At 51.5% G+C, this 11,802-nt stretch overlaps 1 protein-coding gene across 1 annotated transcript in view; it reads left to right on the plus strand.

The window, feature by feature from the left end:
* Nucleotides 1-1,752: 1,752 nt before the first annotated feature.
* The window catches only part of CFAP53 (cilia and flagella associated protein 53), a gene marked incomplete at both ends in the record, with an annotated part of 14,688 nt that continues 4,638 nt past the window's right edge, over nt 1,753-11,802 (plus strand). Inside the window, 4 exons of the mRNA XM_081315476.1 lie at nt 1,753-1,818; nt 3,311-3,543; nt 7,275-7,448; nt 8,140-8,443. Of these exons, the coding sequence (XP_081171602.1) occupies nt 1,753-1,818; nt 3,311-3,543; nt 7,275-7,448; nt 8,140-8,443 (777 nt within the window). The remainder of the gene's footprint in view (nt 1,819-3,310; nt 3,544-7,274; nt 7,449-8,139; nt 8,444-11,802) is intronic.

Raw genomic sequence — 11,802 nt, forward strand, 5'->3', positions numbered from 1 at the left:
CGAGCCGCCTCTTCCCAAGGAGGAGCAAAGAGGGGAGGGCCACTTGGGCCTGTCACAAGGCTGGGCCCCCAGTCACACAGGGCCCCTCCTATGTCATAACCAAGGCCCTTTGCATTTGACCTGGAAACAGACCGGTAGCCAGGAGAGTGGTCTGAACAGCCAACCCCCCCCCCTGCTCCAGACGGCCAACCTGTGTCCTGATGTGGATTCATGTGGCATTGTGCAGCAGCTGAAGCATCTGCGCACACACAAAGTGCGTTCCAACGCTCCAAAGGGGATATCATAAAGATGTGCGTCTTCATGGCTGTCTCTGATGCACAGTGTCATATATACAGAGACATGCGTGATGCATGCAGGCCCGTTGGGTGTGCCCTGCCAATACAGACATTGTCTCTGTGCATTGTGAGGACTTTGAAGCCGGATCATAAGTTCCTTTTTCTGGATCTGTTGTAACCTTGGTCACTAAGCGACTGGTCATAAGTTGAGGATTACCTATAAACAACCAAACTCAGAGAACAGGTAATCCTCAACTTATGACCAGTCGCTTAGTGACCAAGGTTACAACAGATCCAGAAAAAGGAACTTATGATCCAGCTTCAAAGTTCTGACATCCGCCCCTCGCCCTGCGCCCCCCCCCCTCGGTCTTATGATCAACAATGGTGCTTACTTTTGGCTTTTGGCAAAAACTACCCCATGGCAAACAGTGAGTTCGCTTAACAAACTCCCTGTTCGTTTTACAACCGACGTGCTTTGCTTACCAACTACCACAAAAGTTGTAAAATGAGGCCGGGTCACATAGTGATCTGCTTTACGACCGTCATGATTTAAAGCTGTAATTGTGGGCCTCGATTACAGCTATAACTCGAGGACTAACTGTACTTGCAAATGTTTCATTGCCTGACTAGGTAACATGGTAGGGAATGTTAAGTTTGTTCGATGTTCATGCACAGTAGCCGGTCCTTCCAATGGGGCTAGGGGCTGTTGTTTTCTCCTGGTAGTTCCTGGACGAGGGTATCAGGGTATCGTTTTCTGTTTGCTGGTCAGTCTGGTGTTAATCCCTGATTCTCTGGGTGTGGGACTGCTAGAGAGGAGGTGTTCTGGTCTTCTCATTTCCTTCTTAGCTTGTTTACAATCTCTTCTGAAAGGTGAATAGTTTATCTCTATTTATCTAATATTCTCTATGCATGTGTAAATATTCTCTAATATAATCTCCACATGTCTAATAATATTCTAATGTGGCTTCTTTGGGCATAATATACTGTATGAATTCTGGACGTTTTATTAGCCTGGGTTGTGTGAATGAATCTGCATAATTCTTTGCAAAATCCTTCTCTAAGGCAACGTCCTTTCCCTTTTCATCCAGCCCGTGGCTGATACCCGAGATTGGTAGTTCTAAAAACTTAAGCGGATGAAACCTTTCTCGAGGGTTTTCCACAAGAGGCAAAAGAGAGGGTCACCCCTGTTCCGGTCAAGTAAAGCCAGAAAAAAGAGGCTCAAATCTCCCTCCCTCATTCGTGAACTGGCTGAAATTACCTTTTTTCTGCACTGCAGTTTTTAACAAGGAAACTCTTAGGATAAGTGGGGGGGGGGCTGCAAACGTCCCTCGCCCCTGCCCCCCCCGGGAGGGGGATGCCCAGGCGAGGCCCCGGCGGGGGTCGCCGCTCTCTGGTGACGTCACCGTCCCCGGCGTTGGTTGCCGCGGCAACTGCGGCGCGTCGGAGCCCGCGGCCAGTCCGGGAGGCAGCCGGCAGGATGATGGACGACCGGGGCCGCGTGTACCGGGAGGTGCCGGGCCCCAAGCCCTACGTCGTGGCCCTGGTGAGTCGCCGACGGGGAAGGGAGGGCGAGCGAAGCGGCTAGTCCTCAAGGCCGTTCCGCCGCGCGCGGCTTTCCCCGGGCACAAGGCTTCGTCCCGCTTGCTCTCGCGTTGGGGGAAGCCGCCTACCGAGCTAGCAGACCCGGACACGCGTTTTCCTCTAAGAAGCCCAAAGAGCAGCAGGTCCCGGCGGGATGTGGAGCCGGCACAGATAACAATAACAATAACAATAACAATAACAATAACAATAACGGCAATAATAATTTATTGATTTATTAAATGTATTGGCTGCCCATCTTACCGCGGGGTAACACTGGGCGGCTTGCAATATTTTCCGGGTTTTGCAAATCGTCAGAACCTAATTTGGTATAACTACTTCAATAAATGGCACGCAAAGGAACGAAGCTGCTTGCTGCTTATGGTGCTGTATAGTAGTGAGTCTGGGATTAAGGGACGGATTGCTTCTGACCATGGAGGATCAGCATAAGATAAGGGCAGGGGCTCTGGCCCAGGGCTTGGTGTGGCATTACCTCCTTAAAAATAAAAGACGGAGGGACTACTGAGGATTAGACCAATGTTTTTCAAACTCAGCTGGCTGGAGAATTCTGGGAATTCCACACTTCTTAGAGGTGACACTTTTGCAAAACACTGATGCAGAAAAACTGGATGTTCAACCAGTCCTGGGCATTTCAGCCACCCCTTGATTGCAAAATAACAGAGTTGGAAGGGACCTTGGAGGTCTTCTAGTCCGACCGCCTGCTCAGGCTGGAAACCCTATACCATTTCAGACATCTTAAAAACTTCCAGTGTTGGAGCATTCACAGCTTCTGGAGGCCAGCTGTTCCACTGATTAATTGTTCTAACTGTCAGGAAATTTCTACTTAATTCCAGGTTGTTTCTCTCTTTGGTCAGTTTCCATCCGTTGCTCCTTGTCCTGCCTTCAGGTGCTTTGGAGAACAGCTTGACTCCCTCTTCTTTGTGGCAGCCCCTGAGATATTGGAAGACTGCTATCCTGTCCCCCCTCGTCCTTCTTTTCACTAAACTGGACATACCCAATATCATCAACTGTTCTTCATATGTTTTACCCTCCAGTCCTCTGATCATCTTTGTTGCTCTTCTCTGTACTCTTTCTAGAGCAGGGGTGTCAAGCTCGCAATGTCATGTGACATGTTGTGACGTATCACGACTTTTTTCCCATTGCTGGCAATGGGGTGGGCACGGTTTCGCTACGATGCATCCGGCCTGCGGACCGGCAGTTTGACAACCCTGTTCTGGAGTCTCAACATCTTTCTTACACTGTGGTGACCAAAGCTGGATGCAGCATGCCAAGGGTGGCCTTACCAAGGCCTTGTAAAGTGGGGTTAACCTGGCAAATTAATCTGGTGAACGGGCAACTGCTGGCAAAAGCTTGTTTGGTGCCAAGGGGGCAGCCCCCTTACTTCTCTTCTGCAGAGGTGACCAGAGGCTTCGATTAAATCGCATTTCTTCCTGCAGAGAGCCAAGCTGCCCAATACAGCGGAGGATAGCCAGAAGCAGCTCCTGTACTGGAGGGATCAGGAAGCAAAGCGCCATGAATATGCCCGCTACGCCAGATCCCACCACCTCGGGATCATTAAGGGTAAAATGGAGGATATCAGTGAGCGGAAACGAGTGCACCAGGAGGTCCAGAAGAGGATTGGGGTGGAAATGCAGGCTTACCTGGCTGGCGAGGAAGAGAGGAAGGACAGGTAGAGAAGAAGCACCCGGCCTTTCCTAACGAAGGGGGGGTGGGTTTTCATTTTGGCTGACTGAGGAGAGAAAAACCGGCAGGAGATCTGCGCAGTGCAGGTAGACCTCGACAACAGCTTGTTTAGTGACAGTTCAAAGTTACAGCCACGCTGATAAAAGTGACTTATGACCATTTTGCACATTTACGATTGTTGTAGCATCCCCATGGTCATGTGATTTGCATTCGGATGCTTGACAGCTGACTCTCATTTTTTATTTATTTATTTATTTATTTATTTATTTATTTATTTATTTATTTATTTATTTATTTATTATTATTTTGACTTATATACCGCCCTATTCCCGTAGGACTCAGGGCGGTTTACAGCCCGACAGCTCAAAGAGCCAAGTTTTCAGGTCCCGACGGAATGAGCGGAGGTCAGAGGCAGTCCTAAGTTCCATCAGAAGTTGGTTCCAAAGGGCAGGCGCACCCACAGAGAAGGCCCTCTCTCTGGGAGTCACCCGCCGGCAATCCTTCACCGGCGGTACCCTAAGAAGGCCCTCCCTGTGGGAGCGCACAGGACGATGGGAAGTTGATGCCAGCAGCAGGTGTTCCCTCAGATAATCCGGACCCAAGCCATTTAGGGCTTTATAGGTCATCACCAGCACCTTGAATCTCACTCGGAGGGCAACCGGAAGCCAATGAAGCTCGCGGAGAAGAGGCGTTACACGGGAGTATCGGGAAACTCCCATCACAACTTGCGCGGCTGCATGCTGCACCAGTTGAAGCCTCCAAGTGGTCCTCAAGGGCAGCCCCATGTAGAGAGCATTGCAGTAGTCTGGCCGGGAGGTGTTGCGATTCAGGGTCAGCCTGTGGGTTCGGCAGTTGGGTTGGACGATTCAGAGGAGGAGGAGGAGGAGGGGTTTGCAGAGCCTGCAGAGGACAGTTCTGAGGCTTCGCAGAGCTCTCAGCCAGGCCCCTCCCATCTGGTGAATACGCAGACCCAGCTGTGTGAGCCTGACAGCGTGGATGAAGATGACCCACAGCTGGCCCTGTTCAAGGACGCCCGACGCAGGAGGCAGTCAATCAGGAGTAAACAGAGGAAGGCAATGGGGCACCTCGGAAGGAGGCAGAGAGAAGCCACGCCTTGAACTGTTTAAAAGGGGAATGTGTGGGAGGGCTGGTTTGCTGAAGGCAACCGTTTGAATAGCTGCTGTTTTAGTGGTTCATATTTTGTTTTGCTCAGTTTGCTCTGTTTTGGATCTGTTTTGTGTAAATAAATTTGGCAGGCTTACTTCCAGCCTTTTGTAAAGGGGTTGTCCCTGCCTTTTCTGCAGGGCCGGTAGTAGGCTGGAACAGAACAGGAGGTCACGAGCGCATGGGTGACTGTGTGTAGGGCATCTCGGTCCAGATAGGGCCGCAACTGGTGCACCAGGCGAACCTGGGCAAAGGCCCCCCTGGTCACGGCTCCTATATGATTTTCAAAGCTGAGCCGTGAATCCAGGAGGACGCCCAAGTTACAAGCCCTATCAACGGGGGGGGGGGGTAACACCTCACCCCCCATCATTAATGATGGAACAAACTGGTTAACCCGAGATGCCGGTATGCACAGCCACTCAGTCTTGGCAGGGTTGAGACGAAGCCTGTTTCTCCCCATCCAAACCCGGACCGCCTCCAGGCAACGGGACATCACGTTGAGGGCATCACTGGGTTGGTTCGGGGTGGAAAGAAAAAGTTGGGTATCATCAGCATACTGATGATACCCCACCCCGAAACCACGAATGAGCTCGCCCAGCGGATTCATATAGATGTTGAACAGGAGGGGAGAGAGGACCGACCCCTGAGGAACTCCACAAACGAGAGACCTCGGGGCGGACCTCTGCCCTCCCGTCAACACCGACTGCGAGCGGCCCAGGAGATAGGAGGAGAACCACCGTAAAACGGTGCCTCCCACTCCCAACCCCCGAGACGCCGCAGTAGGATACCATGGTCGATGGTATCAAAAGCCGCTGAGAGGTCTAATAGGACTAGGACAGAGGAACAACCCCTGTCCCGAGCCCGCCAGAGATCATTCACCAGCGCGACCAATGCTGTCTCTGTGTTGTACCCGGGCCTGAAACCCGATTGGTACGGGTCAAGATAATCAGTTTCCTCCAGGATCAGAGGAAGCTGATGCGCCACCACACTCTCAACAACCTTCGCCAAAAAGCAAAGGTTGGAGACTGGATGATAGTTATTTAAAACAACCGGGTCCAGGGCAGGCTTCTTGAGGAGGGGTCTCACCACCGCCTCCTTCAAGGCGGCAGGGAAGATACCCTCCTTCAAGGAAGCAGTTATCACTGCCTGGAACCAGCCTTGTGTCTCCTCCCGGGCCACATAAACCAGCCAGGAGGGGCACAGGTCCAATAAACAAGTGGTGGAGCTCCGTCTCCTCATGATCCTGTCCACGTCATCGGGGGACACAGGATCGAACTCAGTCCAGATAACATGCTCAAGACCGCTCGATTCCTCCATGTCAGACTCTGCCCAGTCAGAGTCCAAACCGGTCCAGATCTGATCAATTTTGTCCGCCAGATGATGACTAAACTCCTCGGTCCGCCCCTGCAAGGGCTCCTCCCTCATCTCCTGATTAAGGAGAGAGTGAGTCACCCTAAACAGGGCGGCCGGGCGATTATCTACGGACGCGATAAGGGCAGCAAAGTAATTAGACTTCGCCGTCCTCATCGCCGCGAGATAAGACCTTGTAAAGGTTCTTAGTCGCAATTGGTCAGATTCAGACTGGGTGGACCTCCAACCGCTCTCTAGACCCCGTCTCCGACGCTTCATCTCCCGGAGCTCCACAGAAAACCATGGGGCCCAACAGGATCTGCGCCGGGTCAGGGGTCACAAGGGTACAACACGGTCGAGTGCCTCGGTGGCCGCCCTTTCCCAGGCATCCACCAAGGCATCGGCCGGGCTGTGAGTGAGGGAGATAGGTAAAGACCCAAGCGCCATCTGGAACCGTTCTGGGTCCATTAGGCGCCTGGTGCGGAACCACCTGGTCGGCTCCGCAGCCCAGCGGCGGGAGGTGGCATAGCGGAAGACCAGCCGTAGGAGATAATGATCGGACCATGACAGGGGGACAATAGTTGGCAAGCCCCCTCCCAGATCATCCAACCATTGTCCAGATAAGAAAACCAGGTCAAGAGTGTGACCCCTCCCCATGAGTCGGGCCCTGAATTACTTATTTATCTATTTATGACGGTCGCCGTGTCCCGGGCTCACGTGATCCCCTTTTGCAACCTTCCGACAAGCAAAGTCAAGGGGGAAGCCAGATTCACCTCACAACCGTGTTACTAATTTAACAACCGCAATGGTTCACTTAACAAATGTGGCCAAAAAAAAAGTTGTAAAAGGGGCCAAAACTCACTTCACACATTTCTCACTTAACAACAGAAATTTGGGGCTCAGTTGTGGCCGTAAGTTGACGACAACCTGTACTGCCTGTTGACCCTGTCAAGAAAGCCACGTTTGCCTAAAATGTTGAACCATAAATTATGATTCATAAACCCCAGGGGAAGAAACAAACATTACAGCGTTACGTGGTTTGCTTTAACAACAGGGGGTTGAGATGTACAAAGGTCCTTTATTTGAAAATTGGGAAAGCTGGGGAATTCTGGGAGTTGAAGTCCAGCCGCCTTAAACCTAAACACTTGCCAAAGGTTTGCGGCCTGGCTGGGAGAAAACCCCACTGCCTCGCTCTCTTTACAGACTTCGGGATCTCCTGGAAGCTGAAGAGAAGGGCTTCCTCGCCGAAATGGAGTCGCAGGAAGAAACCCTGGAAGGCCGCCAGAACAGCATGAGGGTGAGAGCCAAGGAGCTGAGGGAGAAGCGGGAAGAGGCTCGGCGGAAACTAGTGGCGGAGAAACGGGAGCAGCAGTTCCGGTAAGTGGGCCAAATCTAGGAACTTCCCTCCAGGAACGCCCGTGGAGATGCTCCGTCCTCCGGGTTATCGTTGTCTCAGAGAGGACTTGATATGGGACGTGCCTTGGATAGTTCTCCGTCCAAGAAGATTCCGCAACCCACGGCACCTGTCTCAGGTGGCCCCGGGGGCCCAGGCGAGCCCCCCAGCGGCCTCAAGCGCTGCCAGGGAGAGCGTTGATTCTCACAGTGGATGAACTGAAGGGCTTTCTTGGATGAGGAGGGAAACGTCTTCAAGGAACGGCAAAGAAAGTCCAGATGCCTTTGGAAAAAGGCACCTTTCGGACCTACCGTGGGTAGCTTACGGTACAGTGAATAAATACATTTGGGGCTAATGTCCATCCATCCTCACCTATCCTACGGTAGCATCTTTATTTGCCCAATTGCACATAAAGCCTTCTCTCTTCATACGCACTAAAAACTAATCGCCGGCCATCAACCCACCAGTCATCCGGTAGGAAGGCACCCCATAAATAGGAAGCGCAGAACGGCCCAAAGTGCCCGTGCCGGTAGTAGGGAGACGTTCCCCGAGGATGGGGGCTCCGGCACGCGTCCAAAAGCTCGGAAGAAAAAACCTCTGGTCCCGGTGACCGATCCAGATTGGATCTGGCAACTGAAAATTAAAACCGTTCTCTTCTCCTGACTTTCGTTTCAGAGAGACGTGTGAGGAGGTGCGGCTGCTGTTAAACCAGCAGCACATGAAGGAGGTGTGCAGAGACCGAGCGGCCCAGTTGGCCCTCCGGGAGGAGCTGAGCGGGCAGAGGCAGAGGGAGGAGGCCGCCTACGCCGCCCTCTGGGAGGAGGACAGGCTGGCCAAGGAGAGACGAGCCGCCGAGGAGGCCGAGAAACGGTCCGGCTGGAGGGAGGACATGATTAACACGCTCAACGCCCAGAAGGCCATAGCGGACGCGCAGCGGGAAGAGGCCAGGCGGCTGAAGGAAGAGGAGGCCAAGCTGATGGTGAGGGAGCTTCTCACTTGCCGATTATAGGGAGTCCTCGACTTGACTGTACTTGAGCCTGGAATCGTGGCCGTACGTCGTGATGGTCACTAAGTGGGTCACCATGTGACCGTGCCTCATTTTGTAACATGTTTTGTGGTGGTGGTGAAGTGAATCCACTGTGTGCAATGGGTGCTTTTTGCAAGAAACTCAAAGTAAATGCCAATTGGGGGGGGGGCAAAAATTGTCACAAATTGTGGTCACATGTTATATAGGTGCCTTGGGTTACGACTCTCAAGCCAGGGACTCCTTGTACCACACAGACATCCATAAGAACCGGGGTCCCCAACCGGGGAGGCAAGACGATATTCCGGGGCAAGGGGTCAAAACTCAGGTTTAGAAGTTTCAAAATTATACTATTTATGCATAATCCGTTGCCGTTATTTAAAACTTTCATAAGGGGTGCGAGAACATATCAGGAGCGTTCTAGGGGTGCGGAGTGCAGAAAAGGTTGGGAGCTGCTGAATAAGAAGTTTTAATGCCCGAACTGGAGGACGGTCCAGATCCGTCTCGGGAACATCCAGTCCTTCTTTACTAGCCAGCTCATTAAGGCCCACAAGCTGGTTTCCAAAAGGCCTCAGGTAGGATTCAGGGTTTTGGTTAAAGCCTTCCATGATACAGGTAGTCTTTGACTTATGACCACAACGGACCCCAAAGTTTATGTTGCTAAGCGAGACATTCGTTAAATGAGATCCTGCAGTGGTTGTAAGCACGAAGACTGGTCACAAGTCACTTTTCTCAGTGCTGTTGTTACAGATGGTTATAAGTCGACCCCAAGAGCCTCTCGTCTTGCCTCCGATACCTCCCCAAGGACTGGCGGTGAAGCCCAGGGCGGGCGGATCCGATTGGCAGCCATTCTCCCAGGCTCCCGCTAGGCAGCGCGTCCCATCCTTTTGCCTCGCTGCTCTTTCTTCCGATGGAAATGCCAGGCTTGGCTACAGACCTCCCTTAGGACCCTCACCACAACAATCTTACTCTGCGTTGCTTGGCAGCCTGCAGAGAGGAGTAGCTACTCCCAGGGCGCTTCTGTAGTGCCAGCGTTTCCCCCCCTCCAGAGGCGTCTGACCTCCCTGTTCTCCTTCTTCCAGTCAGGCTGTCTGGTCAGGATCCTTTTGCGTCCTTGGCATCCTCTGTCCATCGCTCCAGGATTTTGTGTTTCTCGCCCTTTGTGGGGACAATTCTGGGATGGAGGTGGTGGGAGTGCAGCCTGTTACAAAGGCCCTACAAGACAAATTCTTCCTGTCTTGTGGAGCCTTTGTAGCCCCAGAGGTCTGGGATTTCTCTCTCGGGGAAGGTTTTAATAACCGAGGGCGGCTCTAGGAGCAGCTGTCAACGCTTGAAGCAACCTTATCTACTTCAGTACCTTTGGGGCTGTTTATTTATTTGTTTATTTTTAGGATCCATAAGGCTGTCCAGCCCTGGGTGGTGTCGTGCATAAAAGCAGTAAAAATGAATCAAAAAAAAGAAAGAAAAATGTAATAACAATAAATGTAAAATGCTGACCAAGCAGGTAGCAAAGCAGCCTCAAGGAGACCCCCACTCAGCCAGGGAAAAGCAGGCTTGGACGGGTTTCCTAAACAGGGGAAGAGTTGGGGGCCTGTTGTAGATTGGTGACAATCACAGAAAAGACACACTTTCCTGGTCTCATTAGATGAGAAGATTTAAAAGAAGGGATCTGGAGCGAGGCCTCCTGCTGGGAGCGTGAAGCCTGGGCAGGTTTTTTTGGGAGAAGGTAGACCCTCAAGTGACTCAGTCTTATACAGATAGTCCTCGACTTATAACCATTTGTTTAGTGACCATTCGAAGTTGTAACAGTACCGAAAAAAGTGACTTACAACCATTGCAGCATCCCCATGGTCACGTGATCAAGATTTGGATGCTTGGCAACTGACTCATATTTATGACGGTCGCAGGGTCCCAGGGTCACATGATCCCCTTTTGCGACCTTTTGACAAGCAAAGTCAACGGAGAAGCCAGATTCACTCAACAACCGCCTTACTAACTTAACAACTGCAGTGAATCACTTAACCCTGGCAAGAAAGGTCGTAAAAGGGCAAAACTCACTTAAAGAATGTCTTGCTTAAGAAGATAAATGTTGGGGTTGAACCTTTAGGACAGCTGGGATTGCTTTATGGGCCATAAAACACCCATTCTGTGGCTCATAGAACAACCAATTGCTGAATGGTCATAATACAACCAGTTGTTAAGCGAGGAGGACTATCTGCGCTTGCTATCTTTATTGTGCCCTGCAATACCATACTTGGATACTTGACACGGTGCTGATAGGAAGGGGAAAGGAGAAATTAGCCGATTGGCACTTCTCTGACTTGCGGTGCTTCTATCCCTTTCTCTCTGCCTTGAAAAATCTCCTTATCAAGCACTGCTTAGCACAAAGTCTGCAATTTATATCCAAGGTCCAACCCGCCGCCACCACCACCCTTCTTTCTTCAACAGAAAAATCGGTAGCCCATCAATTTGACAGCGGCCTATAATTAAACCTGAGTTATTGGGGCTTGCCATAATTTGCTGTACATAATTATTTCCCTTCTGCAGTCCTTGCACTCAGGTTTAGATCAGATGATGATTTATGGTGGTTGGCCATATCACTGGTTACATGGATTTCACCTATAGATCATGGATGGGCAGCCTCTTACGCACAGGGGTAGCCCAATAATTTTGGGAAATACAAGGGCTGTGCACACAGAGGTAGTAACACAAAGTAAAGTAAAGGAATATGTCATGGGTGGTTGGAGTCAAGATTTTTCATTCTTCCTTAGATTCTTAGAGGGGAGTTTGAGGGTGCTCAGAAGACTTTTAACGTTTAAAGCAGGGGTGTCAAACTCAATTTCATGGAGGGCCGCATCAGCATTGCGGTTGCCCTCAAGGGGCTGGGTTGGGTATGGCCAGGGTGGGCGTGGCCTACTGGGTGGGCGTGGCCAGCTCTACATCGTTTGCATCAAGGGTGCCTATGGGGGCCTGGGCAGGAGTGGGACAGATCTGGGGGTCTCTGGCAGAAGGAGGGTCTCTGGGCCAGGGCCAAGGCAGTGGGGGCCGTTCCCTCACTGTTTCCAGGATGGCTTCGCGGGCCACATGAAACCACTTCTCGGGCCGGATCTGGCCCCCGGGCCTTGTGTTTGACATGTCTGGTTTAAAGTATATTAAACCTTTGTGGAGTGAGAACTACGTTTCCTTGTTCTCCCTCTCAAAACAGTGGAAATTGTGCTGCTGATTCTCAGGCATTCTGTTCCAAGAGAACTTTGAGGACTACGAAGTTCATCAGAGCCTCTGGTGAAGCCAGCCTTCCCCATTCAGGCCTACTT

Source organism: Vipera berus (assembly GCF_964194415.1).
Source record: "Vipera berus genome assembly, chromosome: 2".
Lineage (NCBI taxonomy): Eukaryota > Metazoa > Chordata > Lepidosauria > Squamata > Viperidae > Vipera > Vipera berus.